This window comes from Schistocerca piceifrons, chromosome 5 (genome assembly GCF_021461385.2).
Source record: "Schistocerca piceifrons isolate TAMUIC-IGC-003096 chromosome 5, iqSchPice1.1, whole genome shotgun sequence".
Lineage (NCBI taxonomy): Eukaryota > Metazoa > Arthropoda > Insecta > Orthoptera > Acrididae > Schistocerca > Schistocerca piceifrons.
Genome location: NC_060142.1, coordinates 359833985 through 359849374, shown reverse-complemented (window position 1 = coordinate 359849374; position 15390 = coordinate 359833985). Strand labels below are relative to the sequence as shown.

General features: G+C 36.5%; 1 protein-coding gene across 1 annotated transcript in view; it reads right to left on the bottom strand.

Moving 5' to 3' along the window:
• Nucleotides 1-15390, bottom strand: part of LOC124798989 (dynein axonemal heavy chain 10) — a 1080466-nt gene that overhangs the window by 517962 nt on the left and 547114 nt on the right. The window contains exon 28 of the mRNA XM_047262526.1: nt 13443-13657. Within this exon, the coding sequence (XP_047118482.1) occupies nt 13443-13657 (215 nt within the window). The remainder of the gene's footprint in view (nt 1-13442; nt 13658-15390) is intronic.

Here is a 15390-nt window from a genome sequence, read left to right as displayed (position 1 = left end):
TTAATAAGTTCTTTTGTTTTCCTTGGTAGGATGTATTATGTAGATGCTCCTTCTTTTGCATGGAGAAAAAACATGTAAACTTGTCTCAAAACGTATTCAATACAGTGAAACTTCTTGGTAGATTAAAACTGTGAGCCAGGCTGAGACTTGAACTCAGGAACTTTGCCTTTTGTGAGCAAGTGCTCTACAATTGAGCTACCCAAGCATGACTCACGACCTGCCCTCACAGCTTCAGTTCTATTAATACCTCACCTCCTGCCTTCCAAACTTCACAGAAGCTCTTCTGCAGCCTTGCAGAACTAGCAACTCTGGAAGAAAGGATGTTGTGGAGACATGGCTTAGCCACAGCCTGGGGGACGTTTTCAGAATGAGATTTTCACTCTGCAGATACAAAACTTCCCAGCAGATTAACACTGTGTGCCAGACTGAGACTCAAACTCAGGACCTAAGTGCTCATTACAAGTCTGGAGTGGAGTTTTATTTAGTAGGAGGAAAAACCTACATCTATTAAGATTCTTTCTACAAAAATCTTATATCACAAAGACAATGTGTTATCGACATGACATGGTCAGAAGGAATTTATTTATCTATTAAGAGGAAGGCCGTAGAAGACAATTCGAAGCTGCTGCACTAGGACTGTGGGGCAAAATGTTGGAGCTGAACTAAGAGGATAGAAATTGAATTTTGGAACCAAAATTATATGAATGACTATCAACATCATGGAATTCAGCAACCAACATAAGTACTTTTTAAAAAATTTAATATCATCTACTTTGTTCATCTTAGTGTATTTAGGATGTGTGAAGAATGTATTGTTTCAATTTGTTCATTTGCAACTTATTAAAAATGTGTGATCTAGGTGAAGTTGTGGATCAGAAACAGGAGGTAGGTGAGAATGTAGCGTTAGAACAAGACAGTGGTCACAAGCAGTGTTTAGTGAACAAAAACAGTTTACATGACGAAAGTTGCAATGTGGGAGTTGCAGTCGGAGACTTAAGTAGTGTATGCTCTCCTTCTCACAGATTTGATCATTGGGAAATGATAGGCAGCAACAGAAACTTATCTGAACAATTCGGAAAATTCATAGGGGTAAAATGGACATAGTAAACAAAGAAGTAAAATGAGTGCAAGAGAAGTTACCCATTAGAATCCTACAAGTTGACAACTTGAAGGAGGAACTAAGCGGTTTCAAATTTTCTGTTAATAACAAGCACCAGGTGACTGACAAATGTATTAGTGCAATAGAGAATAAACTGAGTAGGATAGAATGATTTGTTAGATTAAATGGAAAGGAATTATAGCTTTAAGATAATCCTTAATATTATTAAAAATGAAAGCTAAATGTTTGTGCAAGAATTACTTAAAAGTAACGAGTCTGTTGATAGGAAGTTGTCAGATGCAGTCATTAAAACAGGAGGAGAAGTTAACAAAGTTCATCACAAAGTCACTGGTGTATGCTAAACAGTAATGTTGATACTTGTCAAATTAGCATATCAGATGTTGGTAATAAACCATTTGAATTGCAATAAAGATTAGATGCTAAGAGCTTTGGTTGCAGTTGTGGAAACATGTGGGGAAACATAAACATGAACAATTTTCCAGAAAAATAAGGTACACCATGTTGAGTTTATTTACCTGTGTAAGGATAATTTTGTATTTGGAATGTCTGAAGCCTTTAAAATTAAATTTGTAAAAAAGATTTTGGATAGCAATGCACTATCTTGGACCAAGCAAAATATTAACGACATTCAATGAATCTGAAAAATGCTTTTTTTCCCTTTTTCTTTAAAAATAGAACAAGTTTTGTCAGAGAATAAGCAAGCTAAAATAAGAAGCGAATTCCTTAATGGGCCCACTTTAAGAGAAAGTAGTCATCAAATGAAAGGTTTCTGAGAGCTCAAGTTAAAGACATCAGTTTATTTGGATAAGCCACTGAACAATCTTTATTCACATTGATGACTTAAAGAGAAGATTACCAAATAAAGTTCAATGGGAAATGGTATACAGACTTGATGTCTCTACTGAACAGTTTCTAAAATGTGTGGATGAATTAGACAGAGCATGGGAGAGAAATGAAAGACAAGTAGATAGACAAAGAGAATATGGTCATCACCAGAATGGAAGATTGTCTGAAAATTGTCGAGAGACATGATATAGGAGGAGAGAGCTAGGAAACTATAGATATGATTACCAGGGTAGTAATAACAGAATGGAGAATTGTTAGAATGACAGGAATACAAATGAAAATAGAACATGAACAGAGAATGGAAACTCCACAATGTAGGAAAAGATAGACTACTACTTGCAGTAAAGAATACATGTTAAGTTGAAGACAGGCACAAATAAAAGGCACTTACATAAAGCTTTCAGCCACAGCCTTCACCATAAAAATACAAACACCCACACCATTCAGACACACAAGCAAGCACACTTCATGCACACATGACCGACAACTCCGGCAGCATGAAGAGAGAGGCAGACCATGGGAAGGAAACAAGAAGCAATTTGATAACAGAAGGATAGATAATAGAGGGCCTGGCTGGGGAAACTGAGGCACATCCTATTGGGAGCCTGTCAGTTTGGGGTGGGAAAAATCTTGAAAAATCAGGATAATGGTTACAGAAGTGGAAGCAGAAAACAGCCACAAATGACTATCATCTCTGAACATACTATCACAAGTCTTATATACATGATGAAGTTCAAACTAACTCTAAGCTAATTCTTTTTCAAGGGAAATATAAACAACGAAATAAATGATATGATTAATGGGAGCTCACACAGCACCTTCAGCACTGGCTAAAAGTTATGTAGGGCCCATAGGACTGTGAGTTGCTATTCAGAAATATGTACTCTTGTTTTTAAGTACACTATTATATTTATGTACGATATATAAAGATGGTGCATAATAAAATTTCATTTCAACATTAACAAATGCTACACTCTTTCATTTCATAACCATCACCTAACCAACATAATAAACATTAGTCAAGGCATCAGCACTACCAGTCACAGTTTATTCTCACAATCTCAATTCAGATAACAAGGAGAGGAAAACTTTTTATATAAGTAAATATTTAAATGCCATTCCAAGTTCTGTAACTCTTTCCAATAAGAGAATGGCTAATCTACTGAGGTGGCCATGAATTAATGTGTCTAACTTGTCTGGCAGTGGAGGTAAATACTACCTTGATTCGTTCCCAGGTCACATAGTCGGGTATACTGGTCAGCTACAGTGTGGTTGTTAGACAGTTATCCATCCTCATCTAGACACTGTTTGGCCAGTGTTTCTGTTCCAGTTACACTTTACACAAACAGGAAGCTTATGCAAAGAAATGCTAATATTAAAACAGATTTCAGTATATTCTAGATCCACTTGTTGATTTAAACATTGCCGGGGGGCAAAATGTACAAAAATGATATTTATACAAAAATAGGGAGAAATATGTCATTTTGTACATCTCTGGAATTTTTGAAATGTGTTTCAGTGTTCTCATTAGGAACTCGCATCTCCACACCAAGAAATAAAATATTCTGATTGACTCAGGTGGATTCCTTCATGAAATTAAAATTATACCAGCCACAATGCCAGTCCCACTGTGAATGTTTTTCTTGAGCATGGGATGAGTTAGTTGCTGTTTGTACGGCAGCTGGAAATTTCTCCAGATTCTGTCAAGTGACTGGAAGCTGCTGTGAATGCATTTGTCGGGAGGCTGTTAAGATATAAGTAATAGAGGTATCAAAGATAAAAGGTGATGATTTGGCAACCCTAGAAATAGCATGTTACATTAATTATCAGAAAATGGGAGTAGGGACAATAAACTTTTGCCATTAACCCTGATATTGATGTTCAGTCAAGATGGCATCATGGACTGGTGAACAATATGCTGTTGGCATGAAGGAGTTTTAAAAAAATGACATCTATGTGGCTGTGCAGTGTGCATTTTGCATTCATAACAATCTAGTACATCATGCCCAAGTCCCATTGGCACATGCTATCAAAGTGTGGGTGCAGAATTTTTAGGAAATGGGTGATATGTCATGAAAGAGGGGTGAAAGTGCAAAATCTGTGTGCACACCAAAGAAAGTTGCAGGAGTGGTAGAAGCCTACAGCCCAAGTCCAAAACATTCTGCATGTCATCATTCATTGCAAGTTAGACATATAAAATCACAATTTGTGATGAATATTGCACAAGGAACTGCAATTCCACCCATACAAAATTCAGACAGTGCTAAAACTGAATGCGGACAACCTCTTACAGTGACTATGCTTTGGCCATAGTTGGAACTCATGAATGAAAACCCACATCTGTATGGCAATCTGATCATAAGTGATGAGGTCAGTTGTTACGTGTTAGTCTTTAGCACTAAGTTAAATTTTAGATACTGGTCACATGAAAATCCTGAAATGCGTCATAAACACCACTTCATAGTCAGATAGAGGTAGTGGGGTGAGGCCTACCATTATTTGGAATCATAGGGCCTTATTTTCTTGAAGACAGTCATGGAAATGCTGTTAATGTGAATACAGAACTTTATGTCCACATATTGAACCATTTCCTAGTATCACAGCTTGCTGATCTTCCTGTAACTACAAACACATTCTTCCAACAAGACAGGGCCTTATTCCGTACCATGGGGTATTCCATTAATGTGTTACGGAACGTATTTGCTGGTCATCTCATCTCCAAGAATGGGTACATTTCCTGGCCTCCAAGATCCCCTGAGCATTCAGTGAATGATTTCTTACTTAGGGGTCATTGGAAATCTCTGATCTTCCAGAGTGACCCACCACACACCGTCCAGGAACTGAAGGATCAAATTTGAGAGAAACTTGATTGAATTCCAATGTGCGTTCTGCAAGATGTGCTGTCTAACTTACGTAAAAGACTTGAAATGTGTGTGAGAGAAGCTACATGATGTCATTTTTAAGTGACGGGCATTTTAAATTTTGTGTCAGTGGTGGACATTTCAAAATCACCCATTTCACTGCCACCTGTACTAGCCTCTCACATGGACACCGTCTCCTCACTATAAAGTACACCATTTGTATTACTTATGCTCTTGATTGTGAGTGGCTTATCAATGGTACTCTAGGGCCTCTGAATAGAGAAGGCAGAATCAAGTGGGTGCTATACATTAAAGGGTCCTATCCTGGTAACCAACTATGTGTGAGGTGCAAACAAAAAGTGTTTTAGATTGGATAATTCTCCATCTATTTCAGATGACAACAACTATGAGGGATTGGAAAGTATTAGTGTAAGATCCAAAGAATTGACCCACACAGATGAGACTATTAAAGTTCTAGTGATAAATGCTGATGCTTTCACTACAAAATGCCAAAGCGTAAAACATTCAGATTAGTAGAGTTCACTTAATACTAGGAATAGAAAGCTGGTTAAAATCTGAATTTGATAGCAGTGACATGATTTGGGAAAACTTAAAGCATGTATCGACAGGCTATGCTAAAGGGAAAAGGAGGTACTGTACTTGTTGCAACAAACAAGAATTTCAAATCCACCAAGACAGAAAATGAAGCTGCATGTGAGACTGTTTGGGAAAGATTCAGTGTCAACAGCAGCTTAAACAATTAAATGGATCTTTCTACTTATCACAAGACTCATCAATCAATATAAGCAAACATTTTACAGAAAATGTCAGTTATTTGTATTTTCTCCAAAAATGCCATCATCTTCAGGAGAGACTTTAATCATCCAACAATCACTTGGGAAAATTAAAGTTTTGTAAGTAGTGGTGTGGTAAGACATCCTGTGAAACAATATTAAACGTTTTCTTTGAAATCTATCTAGAACAGATAGTTCAGAGGCTGACTCATGATGAAATATATTGAATCTTATACTGACAAATAAACCTAAAGTCAGTTTGATATAGAAAACAGCCAAATTTGTGAAATTGAATTCTTTTTATTCAACTGATGTCTAGTTTCATGTATCAGAATCCTTTCTCAAGTCATCCAAATAGAAAAAAAAGATGCATTCCATGATTGTATACAAATCATGTTCATATTGCACATACTTGTGTCTAACTTGACTTAATATTGTACACACTTGTATCTAATTTGACTTAGACACAAGTACGTACTATTTTAACATGGTTTGCATGCTGTCATTGAAAACACCATTTTTCTGTTTGAATGACTTAAGAATGGGTACTGGCATCTGAAACTGGTTGACAGTTACATAAAAAGAACTGAATTTCACAACTTTGACTGTTTCTTCATCAAACTGGTTAACACAACTTGCTGTCCCACTATTAACCCCAGACGTTGGAAATCCAAAACACACTTGCACTCTTTGAGAATGTCCATGTTCAAACTGATTCCAATGACGAATAAGAAGTTGTAGCAAATAATAATTACCAATGTACAAAGAGCAACTGAAACAAAAAGAAAACTTTAATTGTTCAGTGGACTAGAGAAAATGATAATAGTATTGTCTCTCTATGAGAAACTTGAAACATGTAGCTCAAGGCAGGAGCAGGAGCAGGAGCAGGAGCTGTGGCTCTAATTCAGAGGAATAACTGTCTATGCACTAGATAGGTTTGTCATAGGAGAAACAAAGTCTACTGTAATAGGTGTAAAACAAAGCATAAGGTAATAGGAAGAGAGGTGCTGAATGGAACAGGATTGGCTGTCAAATGTGTGCAGCTTATACACTCACTTCACTAAGCAAGTTATACACTTTAGTTCATTGGTGTAACCTATAAAGAAGATGGTTTACAAATGACCGGTGTGAGCCATTTTAGAGTATTGTTGAAGAGTGTGGGGCCCACCAAATGGGACTAGAAAGGTTGTTGAACATATACAAAGAAGGGCACTGTGAATAGTCACAGGTTTTTTTTAACCCATGTGAGAGTGTCATGGAGATGCTGGAAAAGCTGAAGTGACTGATGCTTAAGGACAGATGTGAACTATCCAACGAAAGCCTACTTGTCGAGTTTCAAGAAGCAGCTCTGTGTGAGTAATCTAGGCGCATACTACAATCCTCTATGTAGCACTCCCATATGGATCATGAAGACAAGCTTGAAATAGTAAGAGTGCACACAAATGTCTTTAAACAATCATGTCTCCCATACTCCATACCTGAATGGAAAAGGGGGAAGACCTAACAGCTGGTACAATGGGAAATACCATCTGTCATCTGCTTCACAGTTTTTGTCAATGTATAGATGCAGATGTAGATTACTGACAAAGTATTCCCTTGAAAGTTTTGAGAAGGCACTTAACAGTTTTAGGCACTCAACAGTATTTAGCAAAAGTACTGTCATGTGTGGTGACTTTAACACAGATTTCAACAAGAGCTCAAAAGACAGGTTGAACCTTGAGGCTTTATGAAAGACTTACCATACGTATAATATTCACACAACCATAAAAGTGCCTACCAGAGTCACCAAATCATACAGCAGTACTATAAATCAGATACTCATAAATATAGATAAATATTTACATAAATCTGGAAATATGAATACAGGTTTCAGTGATCATTAAATAACAAGTAAATACTGAATATTCTACAAACAAAACTTAGAACATCTCTGGCAATTACTGAAAAAACAAATATGAAATGACATATACAACTGTGAGGTCACAAGTAAAAAATTTGGCATGTTCATGGAAGTATTCTCATGTAATTTCAATATTTCTTTTCCGGTTAAAAACCAAAAATTAAAAATTACTAAAAAATGTTTCTTGGTTGACAACAAACATTAAAATATCTTGTGCTAAAAACAGAAGACTTTGCGAAATTTAAAAAAATGCAAAATGTTACAGAAGTATTTCTGGTGTATTTCAAGAATTATAAGAGAGTGCTTCAGTAAGTCTAAAAAGAAGCTAAAAAAACACCAAATGATCACCACATAATAATGGCTAGGAACAAAATGAAACCCATGTGGAAGACAGTCAAACAGCAAGTAAGAAATGAGCCCAACCCGCACCCAAAAAAAGTAAATCTCCTGCTAGATCACCACAGCAAACAAATTACAAATCCAGAAGAGGTAACCAGTTCCTTTAACACATATTTTTCAAATATTAGTGGACAGTTACTCTGTCCTATAAAATTATCCAAAACAAATTCTACCAGATCACCAACAGATCAATATATCAAATCTACATAGAAACCCTGACTCCTTATTTCTTCTCTAAACTAACCCTAATGAAATTGAAGTAGTAATTTGTAAGTTAGGAGCGAATTTTTGAGAGGTGTGGATGATATTCCAGATTATGTTATTAAAATGCAGGTGACCTCGTTGCACTACCATTAACCCACCTTTTCAACAGTTCATCCGCAACTAGAATCTTTCCTTCCTGCTTAGAGATAGTGAAACCAAGGCACTGTTCAAAAAGGGCAGGAAAGAAGACACAGCCAATTATGGACCTGTTGCTTTTCTATCTGCAATTTTGAAAATACTAGAAATTTTTTTTGTTAGACATTGTTAAATTTTCTAGATAAGTGGAATATATTATTCACAGCCCAACATCATTTCCAGAAAGGCCAATCAACAGAAATATTTGAATTTCTGAGTGAAGAGCTCCAAAAACTTGACAGTGGAGAAAAAGAGATTGGAATATGCCTTGAACTGTCAAAGGCCTTTGATATCATGGAGCACATCCTATTGCTGCAGAAACTTGATAATATTGGTTATTTATTTATTTATTTATCGTATGGCAACAACAGCAAACATTGACAATAGTATTGGTATCAGAGGAACACCTAAATGGCTTAGATCATACATTACGGACCACAAGCAAGTAGTAGAAATACAATTTCAAGAAGATAATAATTCAACTAGACACTATTCTGATTACAAAGAAGTAAAGTATGGCATACGGCAGGGCTCAGTACTGAGTACCATAATATTTTTGATATATGTAAATGGCTTAGCATTAACTGAGCAGTATCATAGCAGTATCAAGTTTGCAGATGACACAAGAATCTTACTCAGTGGGAAGACACCAGAAATGTTACAAATCTGAGACATTAATGTGAGAGATTAACTAGTGTTATGACATGGTTCACCCAAAACAAACTAGTAACAAATAAAAGTAAAACAGTATTCTTAAATTTGCATAATATCATGAGAAACAGAGAAGAGCATATAAAAACAGATATCAGACCAGGCACATATGTTGTAAGTGTAGCAAATACAAATTTTTTTGGGATATAGCTCCACGGTAATGTTAGATGGGATACTCACATTGATAGAATATTTAAGAGACTAAGTACCATGTGCTATTTAATGAGAGTGCTTGAAAACTTGTTGTAAGGACTGTCTAATTACTGTTTATATTCTGAAATATGGGATCACTTTCTGGGGTAACTCGCCATCTTGCCTAAAACTCCTCAGGATGCAAAAAAGGATAGTGAAATTTAATGCTGGAATGAAAAAAGAACGAACTCTGCACACCACTATTTAAAAGGATGGGGATTCTTCCTCTTACACGTAGTTACATGTTCGAAAGTGTAATGTTTATTAAGAAATATGCAGTAACAAATCTGAGTGTTCTCCTCAAAAATGAACACAAGACAGGAAACTGACTTTCACATGATCCAAATAAAAAACCAGTTTGCAGCAAAAAAGGAACATTACACCATGGTAAAATTATTTACAATAAGTTCCCAAAAGAAATTAAAATAATAAATGATATAAAAAATTTAAAATATTATTAAAAGAATATCTATTAATGCATTGCTTCTATAGTCTGGAAGAATTCCTCCAAAGTCTCTGAGCGCTTAAGAAAGTTAATGTTACACGCATAAGCCACATTATTTATCTCTTACAAAAATTTGTGTAAATATGTCTTTCTGCTTGTAGTATGTAATGACTATAATCATTAATATTAGTTTATTCATATTTTCAGTTGTAATTTTCTAGCTGAGGTGGTATAATTTTATGTCAGACCTGAAAGTATGTATTCATTGTTGTAAAGATGAAGGTAGATTTTCACTGAGCAGTCCAATATCAGATGTGCTGTACTGTACATGTAACATTTACTGGGCCAAATAAATACAGTGGAATATAATACAATACAATTATTGCTCAACCTCAAACTGTGCCTTTTTTGTGTGAGCAGTTTTATCAAAATCAATTAACTGAGTGGAAGGGAACAATGTAGTAAAGATGGATCCCTAGTTGTACCAGGAAATACAATATTTGAGGTCTGATACAGAAGGAACAAGAGCAATGCTGTTAATTCGCATTCTTACCAAATGTATAGTCAGAGGCCATAGTCTTAATTTGAGCCAACACACATGTGAAACAATTCATTTTGTTATTCAAAACATTTCTGTATGTCATTTTTCACGAGACTGCAAATGACTTTATCTGTTATTACTTTCTAACAGAGTGCAAGAAATGTCTGTATTAAACGTGTCCACCATTCCCATTAAAATGATCAATTTTGATGAAACTTGTCAGAATTATGAGCATTTGTTGGCAGAATTTGAAATCAGAAATGTCAATATTAAGAGTGCAAAAGGAATTTCACTGTTAAATGCAGAGGAAACAGATTATTATAAATATTTTTCCATCCAAAGAAAAGATTAAATGATTACATTTAAATCATCTGTGAAAATGAGGGAGAATTACAGGACTAACTGAACAGGAAGACAAGTCCACTGAGCACAGAATATGGATTGAGTGTAGACCCAAGAAAGGGGCAGGGGAAATGTGATAAGTGACACACATAACATTAAAATTGGGGGTCACATAGTACACAAAGTGTAAGTATTCAGCTAGTCTGGAAGTAAAATATAACTTGTTTAATGAAGTGAAATATAAATGAGACTGGTTGTGATGTCTTTCTTTATGTACATATCAAATACTACTGTTGTACTACTACTACTACTGCTAGTACTACCACAACTACTGCTACTACTGGTTATGGTATCTTTTCTTATGTGTATGTGAATTCTACTATTACTACAGCAACCAGTGTATGAAACATACAAGGTGTGGTCATAAAGTAATGGGAATTTTTTAATTTCATGGGCTCTATACATCTGAATTTCAAAACTTTTTTTTTCATTTTGGTACATATGTTTGTATTCTCAGCTATTTTGAACATTTACTTCAATGTTGACAGTGAAAAATATTATATGTGATTTCAAGTACTCAGCAAATTTTTAATTTTGAAAAAGATGGATCAAAGAATTTAGATTAAATTTTGCTTGAAAAATGGAATAAAGTTCAGCACCACATTCACAATGTTGACTGTGGCTTTTAGTGAATCTTCTACTAGTAAGACAAAAGTGTAAGAGAGTTACAAATGTTTCAAAGCGGTCGAGAAGACATTGAAGATGACAGCCATCCTGGGTGTCCTACCAAATCAATTGCTGATGACAATGTGGGAATAGTGAAGAAAATGGTTCTGAAAATCATCAAATCACCTTCAGAGAAGTTGCTGATGATGTCAGCATATCATTTGGCTCATGATAAACAATTTTTTCAGATGTTTTGCACATGAAACATGTAGCAGCAAAGTTTGTTCTGAAACTGTTGAATTTTGATCAAAAACGATGTCACGTAGTCAGCTATAACTTCTAAAGAAAGTTACAACAGGTGACAAAACATGGTTACATGGATGTGACATCAAAACCAAGACCAAACTGCCCCAACAGACTGCCTGAAGAGCCAAGACCAAAATATATTCGACAAGTTTGACCACATATGCAGGTTTTCTTTGATTGCAGTGGGTTAGTCCATCATGAGTTCCTGCATTATGGCCAAGTGGTCAATTATGAATACTGAAACTTCCTGCAGATTAAAACTGTGTGCCGGACCGAGACTCGAATTCAGGACCTTTGCCTTTCGTGGGCAAGTGCTCTACCAGCATGACTACCCAAGCATGACTCACGCCCCATCCTCACAGCTTTACTTCCACCAATAAGTTGTCTCCTCTCTTCCAAACTTCACAGAAGCCCTCCTGCGAACTTTGCAGAACTAGCACTCCTGGAAGAAAGGATACTGCAGAGATATGGCTTAGCCACAGCCTGGGGGATGTTTCCAGAATGAGATTTTCATGCTACAGCAGAGTGTGCGCTGATATAAAACTTCCTGGCAGATTAAAACTGTGTGCCAGACTGAGACTTGAACTCGAGACCTTGGCCTTTTGCGGGCAAGTGTTCTGCCATCTGAGCTACCCAAGCATGACTCACAGTTTTAATCTGCCAGGAAGTTTCATATCAGTGCATATTCAGCTGCAGAGTGAAAATCTCATTCTGGAAACATCCCCCACACTGTGGCTAAGCCATGTCTCTGCAATATCCTTTCTTCCTGGAGTTCTAGTTCCGCAAAGTTCGCAGGAGAGCTTCTGTGAAGTTTGGAAGGGAGGAGACGAGGTACTGGTGGAAGTAAAGCTGTGAGGACAGGGCGTGAGTCATGCTTGGGTAGCTCAGATGGTAGAGCACTTGCCCACAAAAGGCAAAGGTCCCGAGTTCAAGTCTCGGTCTGGCATACAGTTTTAATCTGCCAGGAAGTTTCATATCAGCGCACACTAAGATTGCAGAGTGAAAATCTCAATCTGGAAACATCCCCCAGGCTGTGGCTAAGCCATGTCTCTGCAATATCCTTTCTTCCAGGAGTGCTAGTTCTGCATAGTTCACAGGAGAGCTTCTGTGAAGTTTGGAAGAGAGGAGACGAGGCACTGGTGGAAGCAAAGCTGTGAGGATGGGGCATGAGTCATGCTTGGGTAGTTCAGATGGTAGAGCACTTGCCTGTGAAAAGCCAAGGGCCCGAGTTCGAGTCTCGGTCCAGTACACAGTTTTAATCTGCCAGGAAGTTTCATATCAGTGCACACTCTGCTGCAGAGTGAAAATCTCATTCTGGAATAATGAATACTGTGTGGATGTTACGTGCCTTTTACATGAAGCAATCTGAAGAAAATGAACAAAACTGTGGCAAAACTATTCACTGAAATTGCATCACGATAATGCTCCCACTCACACCTCAAAGCTCTTTTGTGACTTTTTGGCAAAAAAACAAAATTGTTATGTTGTATCAGCCACCGTATTCACCAGATATGTCACCCTGTGACTTTTTTATATTCCTGTGGCTGAAGAGAAAATACCATAAATGTCATTTTGCACCAGTGATGAGATAAAAACAGAATTGATAAGAAACTGAACACCATAAAGAAATGTGAGTTCCAGAAGTGCTTCCAAGAGTGGAAAAAGTGCTCGCACAAATGTATTATATCCAAGGGGGATTCCTTTGAAGGGGATGAAGTTGACCTTAATGAATAAATAAAGATACTTTAAGAAAAAAAAATTATCATTACTTTCTGACCACACCTCATACAGTTACATTAAGTAAATACACAGTATGGACTCAATCATCTTCCAATAAGTACTTGATGACAGAAATGCACTAATTTCTATTTAAATATGTAATACCTAATAAATTAAGGAATCTGTGACAAAATAACTAACCTTGTAGAGATCAAGTGTTAGCTTCATGATGTCAGGTACTACTTTTTGAACTTCATCTGCGAAAGGCTCAGTATGCCCTGCCAATATTGAGTAATAGATTCGATATAGTGTCACATCAGATGGAAAGATCATGCTGAATGCACTGAACATTGAAATAAAACGAGGGTCCACTTCATTACGACCACCTCCAGCCTTTCCCATTGCAGCCAGATACCCTATAGGACAACAGTCATATGAAATATCTTGAAACATTCAAATAATATACATTATTACTATCTCTTAACGATGATGCCATTCTTTGATGTAACTTTCCACTGTTAATTTATTGCTTATGAAATGGATAATTAATAAACCTGTACCTGAAATAGTAAAAATGCTATAAGCTTGTAGTGCATGAGCTGTTAGGTGTTACATACCATAAACATTTATGAGACACATAATCAGTACACATCTAACAGCATATGCTACCTAATACTTTAGAGAATGCAGAGCATAAAAATGGGATTCTTCTGGAGCCAATACCTTAATTTCTATTAGTGATAGTAAAGTAGGGTCAAGTGGTTTGGATATGCCATGGACTAGGGGCCATTTGTATACCCAACAGAAGAATTGTCTAGGTGTCACTATTCTACAGTACAGAGTCAAAGTATGAATATTACACACTTCCTACTGCTCAGGCAAATGGAGCAAATAAGTTGGTTCTCTTTGCATTTAATGTGGTCTACAATGGGCCTTGGAGGCGTAATTAGTACATGGGCAATCCTAGAAAACACTAAAACAGTTTCTTTTTTTACTACTTTATGTTCCACAACTGAACTATGGATACCCAGGCAACTATGCACAGAAAATGGCTGACATTTTTATGATATATTCCTAAGATCTCATCCCAAACAATCTTGAAAATTTTCTTGGTATCTTAATCCATCTCTGGTGCTTGTTTAACAGATGAGGAGTGAAATCAATCTAAAAAAACTTGCATTATCTCCCTGAAAAGTATGCTAATCCCTGAAAGGTTTGTGTGAGTATAATAAAAATGCATTAATTATGGATATATTATGTCTTTGAAAGTAAGAAGGATAGATTAAAGTGTTTTAATGCATGTGCCAAATGTTTGTCCATACAAATTAAATAAAAAGTAATGAATCCATAGGCAAATGCTCAGTGCTTCTCCATGGTTTATGTTCTAAATGGTTGGATTATTACCACATCAATAATAAAGAATGAAAGAAAATATAATCTAGTAACATGGTATAGGCTCTTGATGAACATAGTTCATCTGTGTGAGAGCTTTTTGTTAAATAATCCAGTAACATATAAGTTTGTAATAGCATTGCAAAAAATATAGGAGAAAGGGTATAAAGGAAGGAGTCAGGAAACATCTGTTTGAAACAGCTGAGGGAAATCATTAGGATATGGAGAACTTTCATCACTGAAAGCTATAAAGGTAAAGCTAATAAGCTATGTATATAATTTCAAATTTGATGAAGTGGACCCAATTTCATGTAGATTTGTGTGAGAGGAATGTTTGATGGATCCAGAGAAGGGGTGATCTAAACTTTGGTCAGCTGAATCCATATAAGGTTGGACCTGTACCATGTTAGGGATGCATTGGAGTATTGGAGAATAAAGGATAGGCAGACCCAGAGAAGGGATAGACTACACCTAGGTCAGGTGCATCCATAGAAGAAATGACTTGTGAGTCATTCCACGTGAAGTGTCCTAGGGCTCCCATATCGACCATCTTCAATTTTGATGAAATTTGTACATGATATACCTGAGGGCCTTACATGAACTTATGCAAAGTTTCAGTCTCACCTGTAATTGGGTGAGGTGCTAGAGCCATTTTCGTGAAGACCACTTTTATAGAGACCGAAAAGTCGTGAAGAAATCGTCAAGTTTGGCATTCCAATGTTCCTAATGTAAAAGAGCTAGACTCTTGCTTCTGGGA